Source organism: Passer domesticus, chromosome 18 (genome assembly GCF_036417665.1).
Source record: "Passer domesticus isolate bPasDom1 chromosome 18, bPasDom1.hap1, whole genome shotgun sequence".
NCBI lineage: Eukaryota > Metazoa > Chordata > Aves > Passeriformes > Passeridae > Passer > Passer domesticus.
Window position 1 is genome coordinate 4,600,172 of NC_087491.1, and position 15,336 is coordinate 4,615,507.

At 54.4% G+C, this 15,336-nt stretch overlaps 1 protein-coding gene across 1 annotated transcript in view; it reads right to left on the bottom strand.

Annotated features, from left to right (window-relative positions):
* WHRN (whirlin) overlaps positions 1–3,570 on the bottom strand; it is a 54,075-nt gene extending 50,505 nt beyond the window's left edge. Inside the window, 1 exon segment of the mRNA XM_064393939.1 lies at positions 2,905–3,570. Coding sequence (XP_064250009.1) covers positions 2,905–3,504 — 600 coding nt within the window. The 5' untranslated portion in view covers positions 3,505–3,570.
* Positions 3,571–15,336: the final 11,766 nt, after the last annotated feature.

A 15,336-nucleotide genomic window follows, 5' to 3' on the forward strand; every position in this document is an offset into this window, starting at 1 on the left:
GAGCAGAAATTGCTCTACCCCACTGCCAGCACCCTGGAGAGAAGGGATAAAAGCAGCTGGGCTGCTCCTGCACGGCCAGACACGCACGGAAAGGCAACACAGCCACCACGGCTTGAAAAAGGAAGGCAGTGGCTGCTCATCCAAGGCTGCACAAACAAATGCAGCCATGGCGTTTATTCCTGCTCTGCCTGAGCAGCTGCCACAGCCACAGCCGGGCACCTGGAGCACCCCGCGGGCACCGAGCGCATCCGCGGCTCGGGAAGTTTGTCACGCTCAGCCCGGGAGCCTTCCCGAGCCCTGCACGGCCCCAAGAACGAGCTCTGACAACTCCTGTGAGCACGGCACGCCGTGCCTGTGATGGACAGCAGGGCTCCCCGGCCAGACAGCTGCTGGCTGCAGGACAGGCGGGGAAGAGGAGCCCGAGCATGGCAGGGAGCGGAGCTGAGCTCCATCAGACTCGCTCTGCCGGGGGAGCTCGCACAGCCCCTCCTCCGGAGCTGAGAGTGTCTGGGAGCTCAGCCACACAGCCAGGGGCTTGTGTTAGCGAAGTCTCTCTCCTCAGCTTTCTCTCTCTCCGTTACAGCGTGTGCACGACTTCCAGGACCAACCCAGTTCTGGTTTATACAGAATATTCTGAGTTGGAAGGCACCACAAGGATCATCGAGTCCAGCCCTTGAGTGAACGGCCAAGAAAGGGATCAAATCCCCAGTCCTGGGGTTATGAGCACCAAGCTCAGACCAGCAGAGCTCATGCTGGCCATCCAACGCTGCCCCACTGCAGGGCAGACCAAGAGCCACCAGTGGGGAGGGCAGGACACAGCGAGGCTGGCTGTGCCTCAGGAGAGCAGACACCACAGCCAGGGGCCTTTGCAGAGCTGTCAGTGCCCCAGAGCCAGGATTCAAAGGGAAGCAGAGCACAAAACGAAGCCATCACCCATCACCACCTCTTGTCCCTGCAGCTCTGCCACTCTCAATGACACCCAAAACATCGGGCTGAGGTGTTTGTACCTCAAACCTTCAAACACTGCCCTTGAGCATCACTGAAGGCAGTCTCTTCATTTCCCCCCTCCCAAATGGAGCATCTGAGGGCAAATTAACACTTGGTTCATTTTAGAATCTCCCAAGGATTTATTAGAGCTGTACTGTAAATCACTCTGCCACTCTTCACAAGCAAATGTTTCCACCATCACGACGTGGGTCATAAAACCCCCTGTAGATGTGGAAAGAGCCCAGGAGCTCAAGAAGGTGCCAGCATAGGGAGGCAGAGTGATGAATTTGTTGCTGAAAGAAGTTCAGCTCACAAGGAGACAATTTCTAAGCTGCTTTTTCCTATCAGGATCATATTAACAAAATATAGCTCTTGGCAAGCCACGTCCTCCAGGAATTATTTCTGTGCAGGAAGCACTTAGTTTCACTCAAAATTAATAATGTCTAAAAGGCATCAATTACATTATATTAGAGAACAAACAGAAAGTGATGTGAATTACCCAGCAGAGTGGGATGAATTGGAGATGAAGTCATGGAGTAGAGCATTCCTGGCACCTGGTTCCTCTCCATCCCAATGCCATAACAGTATATGTGGGGATTGCAATATCCAAGCCACAAAATTGCAGACTGACAACTGAAAGCTTACCCTGCTGTTGTCCTATCAATAGGAACAAGAGGAAAATAATTCCTACAAACCTTTGCTGTGTTGTCAGGATTACCAGGGAGTCATTTCCAGCCTGGAAGTCGTGCCCTTGCCCAGGGCACTGATTTAAAGCCGGGGCAGGGAACACATAGGTCGGCAGGGAAGAAGTGTTCAAAGCTGTGCAAGATTAATGTGCTGTCAGAGGAAGGCTCCACATGGAACAGGCTCCCAACAGAACCACTTTAGCTTATTATGGTAAAATTAAAGCACAAACAGCTGGAGAACAGCCTTGTCACGCCAGATCCCAGCTCTCCACACGCTGCCTACAAATTGCTGCTCTAAAAGTCGATTCTCCAGCTCGATAGGTTTGTGCCTCGGGAACATTCCGAGCAGAGTCCACCAGCCACAAAATCAGCTCTGGGAACGGTTTGGGACACTCAGACCTGGATTTGCCTCAGAACCCCGCGTTTCAGGTGCAAATCCCACAGTTTATGGAGTTCTCCCCCCACATTACAGCTTTTATCCATAGCCCCCATGCTGTTATGGGCTACAACAGGTCTCCGGGGCATGTGGAGCCGTGCTGGGAGAGCGGGAGCCCTCAGTTCAGTTGTGTAACCCTTCTCCTTCTCCCCCTGGAACATTCAGAGGGGAATCGGGGATCTGCTCCTGCCTCGGGCAGCCTTTGTGGGGGGTCTGTTCTGCTTCTCCGTGCCTCAGTTTCCCTATCTTTGCAAGGAGAAACCCACTAGAGCGGCTGGAGTACGTCCCTTAAAACCCGGCTCTCGCAGATTTCCAGCTTCCACGAGCTTCCCGGGCTGGAGGCGAGCCGCGAGCAGGCACCGCTGCGTTTCAGAGGCGCGACAAAAGCGCAGGACGAGCCTGCCGCGCCCGGAGCCACCCCCGCAGCCCGGTCCCTGCCGCGGGTGGCACCGCTATCGCCACCGCAAACTTTCCGCTCGGGCTCCGCGCACGGCTGGTCCCGCACGGTGTCGCCGGCGCGATGCAAACGCGGAGCGGCTCCGCTCCGCCGAGGGCTGCGGGCTCCCGGCGCCGCGTCCCGGGGAGCGGCACCGGGGGCTCCGGCCGCACCGGCTGACCGGGATGGAGCCGGGAAGGGACAGGGATGGACTGGGATAAGACCCAGGAGGGGAAGGGAGGAGCCGGGAGACACGAAGAGGCACCAGAGAGGCAGAACGGGACGGGGCGCACAGCGGAGCTCGGGACCAGGCGGGATGGACGAAACATCCCCCGGAGCCTGGAGCGGAGCCGCCTTACCTTGACCGCCTCGGCGTGGGTCACCCTGTCCAGGGACTTGCCGTTGACCCCCAGGATCTGATCGCCGACGCGCAGCCCCTCCCGCTCGGCCAGAGAGCCCGGTTCCACCAGCGACACGTAGATGCCCACGCCGTGCTCGGCGCCGCCGCGGATGCTGAAGCCCAGACCCTCGTGGGCTTTGCTCCGGCGCAGCGTCACCTGCCGCAGCTCGCCCGGGACCACCGGCGGCGGGGCGGGGGGCGGCGGGGGGCGGCCGGGCGGCGGCAGGTAGGGCCCCTCGGCCGTGTACTGGTCGAAGAGGAGCTGGTCGGAGCGCGGCAGGACGAGGCGCAGCAGCGGCAGCAGCTGCCGGCGGCGGGGCCCGTCGAGGAGGGCGCGCAGGGAGCGCACCAGGTCGCAGACGTTGCGGCGGCCGTGGTAGGCGTTGAGGCAGAGGATGAAGCGCTCCCGCTCCGCCTCGCTCAGCAGCGCCGTGAGCGCCTGGTGCAGCCGCCGCACGTTCGCCGAGAGCGGCCGCGGCGCCGGCCCCGCCGCCGAGCCCAGCGAGCCCGACGAGGAGGAGGAGGAGTGCACGGACACGCCGTCCAGCTCCGCGCTCATCGCCGCGGCAGCAGAGCCGCACCGGGGGATGGAGCGGCCGGAGCGGGGAGCAGCGCAGGCGAGGCGGGCGGGCAGGAGCGCACCCCCGGGCAGCACCGCTGCCGGCCGGCCCCGCCGCTCCACCTGTCCGTGCGCTCGCCCGCGGCTCCCCAGGAAGTGACGCGGCCGCCGTTGCCGGGAGACGGGTTATACAGAGCGGCCCCGGCGGCGGGACCGGACCCCCCCGCCCCGCCCCAGCGCCCGCCCCCGCGGGACCCGCAATTAGCGCGCCCGCTCATCAGCGCTCATCAGCGCGCCCAGCCCTGCCCGCGGCTCGGCGCAGAGCGGAGCCCGCGCAGGTGGGAGCTGCGCGGGATGGAAAGTCCTGGCACCCTTCCTCAGCCCTCCCGGGATGGATCGTGCCCATCCCAGAGTCCCGCAGCTTCCCTCCGTCCATCCCAGCATGGCGAGCGCACTCGGGGTGGAGGACGCACGGCGGAGGACGCCGGGCAGGGATCGGTTTACAGCCGAGAACAGCCTGCCCGGCACACGGAGCCGTTACCTGACCCGCGGGGCTGTTTTTCCATTGCCCGGCGTGCCAGGTGTGGGATTGTTGTTACCTCAGAGTGCTGGGCACGGTCACTACTGAGTTGTGGTGCTGGGGATGCACCCCTTCGGCTCAGCACAGGCTTTGTTTTAACCACACCTAAACGAAATTCAGACACATTTGCTACTGACAGGGTGTTGAAGGAATCTATAGTTGGGGGAGCAGTTTTTTAAAAGGAGAAATTTAGATTAGATCTTAGAAAGAAATTGTTCTCAAGAAGTGAGTGAGGGTGGGCAGGCCCTGGCACAGGGTGCCCAGAGCAGCTGTGGCTGCCCCTGGATCCCTGGCAGTGCCCAAGGCCAGGCTGGACAGGGCTGGGAGCAGCCTGGGACAGTGGGAGGTGTCCCTGCCATGGCAGGGGTGGGATGGGATGATCTGTAAGGTCCCTTCCAACCCAAATCTCTCTGTGATGTCAGGTTTGGATTCCACCCCAAACTCCCAGCCATTAAATCCTCGTTTAGTAAACACAACCATGACAGAGAAGCCCTTCCCGTGAGGGATCCTGGTTGTCCAGATCCGATGATCAAGAAGCTGGCAGGGCCTCAGGCACACGGTATTGCAAACCTGGATAGGTGGGATTCAGGGAATCACATTCCCACCTGGGATGCTCCTGCACAGGTAGCCACCCTCTTCTCTGCCACACCCAGAACTTGTGACCTCAGACCCAAAGGAGAAGCATCAGGATCAGGAATGAGTGCAGAAATCCAGGGACTGCTTTTCTGGTTGCTGGATGAATTATTTCTTACTACATGAGGTTTGAGTCTCTTTTATGTCTCTGAAGCACCTGAGCAAAGACCATTTTCCATCTCAGTCATTTGAAATCTTTCTGTCTTTGTTGAAGTGCCTTCCATCTGCTACAGTAGAGGAGGATTAAACCTAATTCATCAGATGAATCTTGATAGCAGTAGTATTCATTTTGTTCATGGATATGATGGAAGAGCTTAAACAGCTGCATTACAAGTAGCTTTATGTATTAAAGCTTTGTTGGAGCTCTCAATGCCTTGTTTAAAACAAAACTAAACAAAGCAGATTGCTAATTGAAATTCGCGTTCGAACTGGGGCTGATAAATAAGCAGATGGAGCAGTCAACATTACTGGAAAGAAAAGGGACAATATAGGACAGAGAAGCGAGTAAAAACAAAAATACGCCTACATCAGCCAAACAAAGTGAGAGAAGGGCAACCAAGGTACTGCAAGTCTTTGAATTGCACCCAGACACGATGTGAGTGCTCAGACTCCTCTATTTAAAGCGCTGCTGTTCCCACCAGCGCAGTGGCTGAGCTCCTCCAGCCTTTCTTAATCCTACACGAAGACTCCCAACGTGTGAACACGAGCAGATGCAGAGAGAGCTGCCCCGCTCTGCTGCTCCAGCCTGGAGCAGCACATCCAGCCCTCCCTTCTGCAGCAGAGTGGCAATGCCAGAGCAGAGCCACCAGGGCTGCCCCATGCCAGAGGTGCCACTTGGTCCCTGATCCTTTCACCTCTACTCCAGAACATCACAAAGTCAGTTTCCCAGTGCCAGCACAACTCCAATCCTGTGTTACCCAGCAGAAACACACAGAGCAGCTCTTTGGGATAATTCTGTTTTCTGGCTGTCACTACAGCCCCGGCAGCAGACACTGCTCATCCTTGGGGTGCCCATCCACTTGCTGCTGCCACAGGACACTCTGAGCCTTCCCTTTGGATGTACCCCTGGTTTCGTTTCTCCTCAGAGAAGTTTTACATTTGGATTGTTCACACATTGGCAAGTTGGATCGTTACCGTACACTCCAGACAGGAGCTCCCACTGCTTTCCCTTTGGAGAAGAAAGGATTGAGGTCTTCTCATGGAGCCTGAGCTTTGAAGTGAATCTGATGGATTTCTGGGGGCTTCATCCTTTTCTGTTTTGCTGTAAACACTAAAGCCAGGCAGTTGAGAGGGAGCAGCACATGGCCTTGGGAAAGAGCAGCTTTGCAGAGCCAGAATCATTCCCAAATACAGAACCAGAGGGTTCATGCAGGTCTTGGGCTCAGGAGTGTTCCCACACCTGAGCAAAACCTCTCCAACCTTCCTCAGGCCAGGTGATGCTGCTGAACAAATGCCCCCACCAGTGTGCAATGGCTGTGCAGGGCTCCAAGGGCCAGAGTCTCACCACATCAAAGTGCTCCTTCGGGATTGCCTAGGAAGAAATTGTTCCTTTGAAGGTGGGGAGACCCTGGCACAGGGTGCCCAGAGAAGCTGGGGCTGTCCCATCCCTGCAAGTGTTTAAGATCAGCTTGGAAAGGGCTTGGAGCAACCTGGGAAGGTGGAAGGTGTCCCTGCTCGTGGCAGGGTGGTAGGACAGGGTGATCTTTGTGGACCTCCTAATCCAAACCATTGGTGGTGAAGCCCCATCCCTGCAGGTGTCAAGGGAAGGCCTGGATGTGGCTCTCAGTGCTCTGGGCTGGTGACAAGGTGGGGATCAGTCAAAGGTTGGACTTGATGATCTTGGAGGACTTTTTCAACCTCAGTGATTCTGTGATGATTTGGAAAGGGAGCTCTGCCAGGGGGGAATTGGCAGCAATGCTCAGGGCAGAGGATCAATGCCAGGGACAGACAGCATCACCTACAAACATCCTCTGGAGGCAAGATTCATGGACACTGAGAGTCCACAATAATTCCTGGGACAGCTCCTGGCTGAACTGAACCTTTGATAACTGCAGGGACCCGACAGCAGCAAAGGGACCTCAGCACCCCTCACAGTGGAGAGCTCCGGAGCACTCGGGCACTGCTCATTCCCAGCTTTCAGCTCCAGCACCTGCCTTGCCAGCAGAGTCCCTCAAGGCCAGCAGGAGCCCAAAGGATGTTATTCTTGTGAGTTTTAAAATCATCCTTGCAGCACAAAATAATCCGACGCGTTTGCTAAGTGCCACCTGAATAAATTGCCTAACCTTTCCGCTTTAATCCGCTGTAATCACTTTCCAGAGGCGCTCTTTGAAAAGTGAGCTCCGTGTTTCCAGAGCAGCTGTGCTCCTAATTAAAAGGCACTGTAGCAAGAAGCCAACAAAACCTAATTCTGGTTGGAAATGCCTTGCTGCAGTTGGAGGACGGAGGTGAACTGTGAGGAGGGCCAGGGAGGAAGCAGCAGCTGCCTGTGCTGCTTAAGAGAGTATTAGGAGAGGGCTGGCACTCGGGGCTGCCTTTGGCTAAATCCCTGTTTAGCAGATTGGCTCCCAATCCTCTGTCCCTGGCCAGGCTGGTTTGCACAGCTTGAACATGTGCAGGAATCAGCTGAGTGCTGCAGCTGAGTGCTCCCAGAAGGAGCCAGTGCAGAGGGAGAAGCACCCAGAGGGTTTTCCAGCAGAATTCCTGGGTGCCTTGGCTTCCAGCACCATTCCTGCTGCAGCAGAGCTGAATCCAGCACAATGCAGGCCCACAAGTTCCCCACGGTGCAGGGAGCAGGCTCAGGCTCCATCTCAGCTCCAGATATAACAGGCAGAAGTTGGATTTGAAGGAAAGCTGTAGGAGCAGTGAGAAATCATCATGTCAAGGGAGATTTTTTGAGCTGTGCATTATGAGCATAAACCAGTCACAAGAGGAATGTTTCCAATGAATGGAGGTGGCTGTGCTTCATCACACCAAGGTCAGTTTGACACATCCCAGCTGGGCCTGAAGAGCAGGGTTCAAGTAGGCAGAGGGGGTAGCAAACTCTGACACTCCTTAAATCCTTCTATATCTGCATATCTACAAATTTCCCAAAGCTCAGTGCCACACAGACTGTATCCTAAGCAAAGCCAGCCCCAAACAGCTCCATTTGAGTGGGAATTTGGTGGTTTCCATTGTGCAGTAGAACATCAAAGATGAGAATTTTAGCACCAAACTCTGTTTCCATGGGGTGGACACCATGGGATTAGAGTTTATCAGTCATTTAGATAGTGTGGATTAAAAACTGAATCCAATCAGACAGCAATAATTTCACCTGTATCCCCAGCCATATTTTCATTTCAAGCCATTGGAATGCTGTACACTTATTAAAACCCTAAGTCAAAGCAACTCACATTCAAACAAACCTATATTTACTCCATTTTCTGATGAAAAAGCCTGTTCAAGCAGCAGAAGCTCCCCCTGACTTGCCTGCAGTGATTTCTCCAGAGTGCCAACACCACTGAGTGTAACCCTGCATGGCAGAGCCAGATGATTTAAGAGCTGCAATCCTCCTCCCCTCTCCAGCAATTTCTTGCACTTATGCACTCTCCAGTCCTGCTTGAAATGCCTGAAAGAAAAAGCCACTTGCGTCATCAGCTTCTTTTTTTTTCTTTTAATGCCCAGCACAAATCATGGCTAAGTCACGACGTGGGCCTGGGTGTCAGGGACAGGCAGAGCTGCCACTGGCACAGGATCAGCTCCGTGCCACTCTGATTTGGGCACCTGGGCTGTTCAGTTTGGTGTTTAAGGCCACAGAGCCCTGAGGGCTGCCTGTCCTTGGCTGGGACAGGTGAGTTTAGTCACCTGCTTGGTGGGAGGTGTCCCTGCCCATGGCAGGGGCTTGGAGCTGGATGAGCTTTAATGTCCCTTCCAAGCCAAGCCATTCTGTGATTCCACAATTCTGAGGCCATTTAAGGACTGGGGAGCTGTGCCACAGGGAGCACCTGCAGAAGGAGGCAGCCTTGGGCAGTGAATAATTTATTGCACAGGACTGGGTCTATTCACTCTGTAGAAATTGTCAAACAAGTCCAACACCCCACAGATGAGCTGATGGCAGAGCACTGGCTGGGAAGTTGCAGCATGGAGGGGGAGCACAGACTCTTTGTCCTCACTGGTGCCTTCCGGCATGATTTAGGGTTAACTTTGTGCACAGGGAGTCACAAGTTGCAAATTGATGCCTCCAACCCTGAATTCTCCTCCTGCTGGGTCCATCGCTGCCCCAGCCCAGTCTCCACCCTTCAGGCAGGGACTTCACCCTGCTGGAGGTCTTGGCTGCTCTTGGAGGGCAGCATCTCACACTCAGGCTGGGATGCTTTACTGATAGAACCATGGAATGGGTTGGGTTGATCTTAAAGATCAGCTTGGTTCAACCCCCTGCCATGGCAGGGACACCTCCCACTGTCCCAGGCTGCTCCAGCCTGGCCTTGGGCACTGCCAGGGATCCAGGGGCAGCCACAGCTGCTCTGGGCACCCTGTGCCAGGGCCTGCCCACCCTCCCAGGGAACAATTCCTAATTCCCAATATCCCATCCATCCCTGCCCTCTGGCAGTGGGAGCCATTCCCTATGTCCTGTCTCTCCATCCCTTGTCCCCAGTCCCTCTCCAGCTCTCCTGGAGCCCCTTTAGGCCCTGCAAGGGCTCTGAGCTCTCTCTGGAGCTTTCTCTTTTCCAGGCTGAGCACCCCCAGCTCTCTCCATCTCCAGAGCACCTTCACAGTTCTCTCTGGACTCACTTCAGCAGCTCCACATCCTTCTTATGCCAGGGGCTGGCTGGGGAGTTCCAAATGAATTTGGGAGAAGTACAGTCCCTTTCTGAAGAGCTCTGTTAATATACCCAATAATTTCACATCAGACCTGAGCACTGCAGAGCTCATTTGCACAAGTTCAGCCTCCCAGCAGGTGGGAAAATCAGGGGCTTCACTCACACTGGGAATTGACAAACTCACACAGAGCTAATCTAATTGGAAGGTATTTATCTCATTTAAAAACGTTTACCTAATTCAAATACATTTATCAGTCTGGTTGTGAAAGCCTGTCAGTCTGGCAGGATTTATGGGCCAGCTTCCCAAGCATTTCTGCAGTGGTGGAAGTGACTGCAGTGGTACAAACTATGCCTGCAGTTTGCACCAGGAGCACAACTCAGCCCTGCCAGCAGAACTCAGCTGCAAGGTCTGATTGCACAGATCTGGGGGGACAAACTCCAGGGCAGAAAGGGGGGTGCTCCTTACAGCTCCTCACTGAGACTGTTCCTTCCCTGTGCATCTGTGTGTGCCCCAGGGGAAAGTGCAACACCAAAAATTCCCCAGGGATCAGCTCACCGCTGCTGTGACAGCCCTGGATGCTGCCAGGGCACTGGGAAACTCATCCTCAGTACCCACTCGCACTGCTGGGAGTTTTGCTCCCCGTTCAACCATTGCCACAGGAACACAGGACTGAGATCTTGAAGGCCTGGAACAATGAGCATCTCTCCTGGTGGGGATGATTTACACCGAGATTCCTCCACTCACTCAGAGCATAATGGGGCTGCAGGGTCACACTCTTCATCCAAAGCTTTGCTCTCATCTCCTCCAGCCTGCAAACCCATCCCTGCCAGGCTGGACAGGGATGCAGAGCTCTGGGCTCCCTTATTACAACACTGCAGGAAGACAATCAAAAGAAAAAGTTAATGAGGTACTAATCATTATAGATTTGTAGTATATAATGCCATAAATACCCGCTGCCATCGATTAAATGTAGTAGGGCAAAGACATCTAATCTATCATATTGGCCATTTGATTTTTCAAAATTCATTTCCTACCATCAGGGAGAGGCTGGGAGATGCCAGAGGCCCAATCTCCTGCCCAAGAAGCTGGCACCATTCCCTCCCTGCACCCATCACAGAGCAGCCCAGACCTTCTGACAGGGCTCTGTGAGGTCCCACTGAAAATCCTCCCGTGGGGAATCGGGAGCTTGGAGAGATAGGAAAAACAGGCAGGACAAGCTTGAATCCTTTCTCTGTTTCTCTGCAGGTTTTTATTTGTTTGTTTCCAGCCCAACTCCTCTGGTTTTCTTGCAGAGATGAGGCTTTTGGGAGAACAAATATTAGTTTTAACAAACAAACAAACAAACAAACAGAAGGAAAATCTGTTCTTGATGTTAAAATCTGTTCTGAATGCCTTAAGTTCTCCTAAAGTGACAAATGGCCAAGAGAAAACAGATCAAAAAACCCTTTCAGAGATGTCATCACACTTCTGAAACTTGCCAGAAATGAGGAAAAAGCGCTCTGGTATCTCTTAGGGAGACAAAGGTGATAAAACCCAGCTACAACCAGGTGCAGGGGATGGGCAGTGCTGTGGTAAAGCCCGAGGAACTCCAGAGCGGCGGGCAGGCAAAGTGGCAGCCGAGGATGAGACTAATTAGGGCTGCGATCCGCTGCCCCACAGCGCTAATGCCCCTGGATAGATCGCTAATGCTCTCAATTCTTGCTCATTAGCACCGGCAGCAAAGACAAGACAAGCGTGTTATGTCATCGTTTAAATCCTGTCACATTTCCCCAGTGACTCTGATTACATTTTTAAATATTCATTCTCCTCCCCCGAGGCAGGACTGCCTTGCCCGGGGAGCTCCAGATCCCGGAGATTTGCTCTCACACCCAGGGTGAGCCCCAGCCCTTCTCTCTGTCCTCGGGAAAGAGCAATCCCCTGCTGGGAACATTCAAGGCATCAGCTCACGCTGCCCTAATTTTCCACATGACTTTACATCTCAGACTGGAGTTAAACTGAGTATTTTCCAGTCACCTTTGCACGAGGAGGGAGTTTGGGGCCGTGCATCTCTGGATGAGCAGGCACACTCAGTTCAATAAGCACAAAACACCTTGGCAGCATGAGGATTTGCTGGTTCTTGAGGCAACTGGCAGGAGTGAAAAGAATAAATATTTACAGACACATCCTGCACTGATCTGTGCCAGCTGGATTTATAGCAGCTCTCACTCCAAGGGGGGTTTCAACCTTCTGCCTTCACTACCCAGTGACCTGCTGGTGGGGCCGGGGGGGTTGGAAGGGCTGGAACTCCTTCCACAGGGACCCTGACCAGGGAATACCCAGGAACACTTGGCACAGAGAGCAGCAGGGGTGGGAGGGCTGCGAAATCTGCTCTCATGCCTTGAAACCCTGGGATTGGCACATGAAAATGGCCACAAACACCCTCTGTCCAGGGGGAGGGAGCATCTCCTCCTGAATTCAGCAGAGGCTGCATCAGGCCCATTCACTTTTCCCTGCAACAAACCATTTCCACAACCACTTTGTAGATGCCACAGAGGGAGAAGACCTGTCCAGGGGCACGTGGGACAGCCCAGAGCAGCTGTGCCATCCCCCAGCCACAGACTGAACCCCACATCCCATCCCATCCCATCCCATCCCATCCCATCCCATCCCATCCCATCCCATCCCATCCCATCCCATCCCATCCCATCCCAGCCCATCCCATCCCATCCCAACCCAGCCCAGCCCAGCCCAGCCCAGCCCAGCCCAGCCCTGCTTGGTTTCCCCAGCTGGGCTGTGGAATAGGTGTTGCTGTAGGATCTCTCTCCTTCCCTTTAGCACTGCAGGCAGCACCAGGAGGACTTGGTGAGGCTTTTGCTGCAGAATCTCCTGGGAAAAGGATGAGTTGCTTTTGTTCCAGCAGCTGAGGGTTTCAGAGCTTGCTTATGAAAGCGGGAAAGGAAGAAATAACAGAAATAAGTGGATGGAGTCAGAGGTGCATTAAGAAGAAGGGTTTACACTAGATGGCACCTGATCTCACCACTTTGGATGCAGGAGGTAAAGCCAGCAGGATTACTGTAGGGGATGATGTTATTCCTTCCCCAGGAGCTGCCTGTGTGGCCATCCCTGAGCTCCTGGCCATGCAGGAGGAGCAGCTCACCCTGCAGCCAGCACTGCTGGGAATGTTAAACACCCTTTGCATAACCCCACTTGGAATCTCTTGCCAGGTGCTGGAGTTCCCTGCTTTGCTCAGCAGCTTGCCCAGAGCCACTTCCAGAGGCTAAACATGCCCAGCCTTCCAGGCAGGTTTCTCTCACTGGAAGCACAACCTCCCTCTGGGGAGGCAAAGGGAGTAAGAAGGGCTCTGTCCCTCAGGGACTAACTGTAAGAGGCAGCCAAGCTGCTGCAGGGCCATGAGTGATAATCGAGCAGGTCCACCTCAAGCACTGCACAGCACTGCCCAGCACGGCACAGCCCAGCACTGCACAGCACAGCACAGCACCGCACTGCATAGCCCAGCCCAGCCCAGCCCAGCATAGCACAGCACAGCACTGCACAGCATGGTAGAGCACTGCACAGCCCAGCCCAGCACAGCACTGCACAGCACAGCCCAGCCCAGCACGGCACAGCACAGCACAGCACAGCACAGCACTGCACAGCACAGCACTGCACAGCACAACACAGCACAGCACAGCACTGCACTGCACAGCACGGCACAGCACAGCACAGCACGGCACTGCACAGCACGGCACAGCACAGCACAGCACGGCACAGCACAGCACAGCACAGCACTGCACAGCACAACACAGCACAGCCCAGCACGGCACTGCACAGCACAGCACTGCACAGCGCAGCACAGCTCAGCACAGCACAGCCCGGCACGGCACAGCACAGCACAGCACAGCACAGCACTGCATGGCCCAGCCCAGCATAGCATGGCACAGCACAGCACAGCACAGCACTGCACAGCACAACACAGCACAGCCCAGCACGGCACTGCACAGCACAGCACTGCACAACACTGCACAGCCCAGCACAGCACAGCCCGGCACGGCACAGCACAGCACAGCACAGCACTGCATGGCCCAGCCCAGCATAGCATGGCACAGCACAGCTCAGCACTGCACTGCGCTGCACTGCACTGCACTGCACAGCAGCCACTTGGGCACGTGGGGACACTCCAGCTCTGCCACAGGGGTGGCACAGAGACACCGGAGCTTGTTGCCGCATTTCTCTTCACACAGCAAAGCAAGGCACAATTCTTCCCAAGAATATTTCTGGGTTTCACATTCTCTGAACACCAGAGAAAGAAAACACAATGCTCATCTCACTTGCTGTGTCGGTGCTGTGCCACAGTAAAATGCAATATGGAGATTGTTTACCCAGAGTGATAGAGTTTTGTTCACCCAGAGTGATGGGGTTTTATTTACCCAGAGTGATGGGTTTTGTTTCCTTGGCCTCTCAGGGCCAAGAGTGTGAGTGTGTCTGGACAGTCACGAGAGGAGTGCACTTCTGTGCAGTTGTGTGCAGAGTGAGTGCTTGGCAGATTACGTTTAGATGTAATGTATATAGAATAGAATAATATAGTATAATAAAATTATTAATTGGCCTTCTGATAAGACGGAGTCAGATGCATCATTCTCTCCTCTCCAGTGTTCTGGGATGCTTTTTCTTCAATAGGATCTCATGCCCTGATCCTATATCAGGGGATGTCATTCCATCCCTGTGAGGACACAGAAGGTGCTGAAGACACAAAATAAGTGGCCATGGTCTCAGCGGCCCACCGAGGATGAAGGGTTTGCAGGAACCACTGCTCCACTCAATCCACACACACATGGAATGAGTCAGGGAATTGCTGTGGGAGAAGAGGGAAGAGCTGCCAGCTGGGAAGAGGAGAAGAGGGGCTGAGCCTCAGACTGCTCTGGTGCAGCCCTTCTTTTCTCCTGCTCCCATCAGGAGTCAGACACTGGAGGAGAAAGCTGGTCTCAGTCTGTGGGCACAGTGGCCACTCCTGAATTACCAGCCTGGACCTGGATCTAGGCTGGATGAATGGGGCTTGGAGCAGGCTGGTCTAGGGGAAGGGGTCTCTAGGGAGTGGAATTAAATGGTTTTTAAGGTCTCTTCCAACCCAAACCAATCTGTGATTGTACAGCCTGAGCAAGAGCTGCCCACCCCATCACCCACTTTCTGCCCCTAAATACCATCAGTGAGATTCCCACTAAAAAAAGCTGGTAAACAAAATCTAAATGGTGAGTGAGGAAATGATTTCTCTAGAGAGGTGGAGCCAGCAACAAGTCTCAGCCCTCTCCTGAATTATTTTGCCTCCTCTTGGATCACCCCTGGACTGGGGAAGGGATTTCTGCTCCTGAGCAGCCCCACAGCATCTCTGTCACATGTCTCAGAGTGTAAGGTCACAGTCGTGCTGCTCTGAAGACATTTGCAGGCAAATTACTCTGCCTCTCCCAGGCACAGACACTCATTGCTTCAGCAGGAGGCAGCGAGCAGATTACATGAGGTAATTTAGTAGCTGACATTAAAAACACCTCATTTAGTCTGGAATAAAAATATCTTCATTCAACCTAAACTACATTAAGATAACTGAATTCATAGTAGGTTTTGAGTAGCTGCTCACCCGGGCAGCTGAATGAAGACTCCAAGTCACCATCTCCTGTCACTGTGTCCTGCTGGAAAGCAGCAATGGCAGCAGGGACCATGGGAACAGAAGGATCCTCATGGGGCCTAAACCTCCCTCCCTGGTACAACACATTGAATTTTCCAGCTTTCCTGGATGAATTGCTTTTTATCTTCTCCCTGGTGTGGGCCAAGGCCTCCAGCTAAGAGAGCAG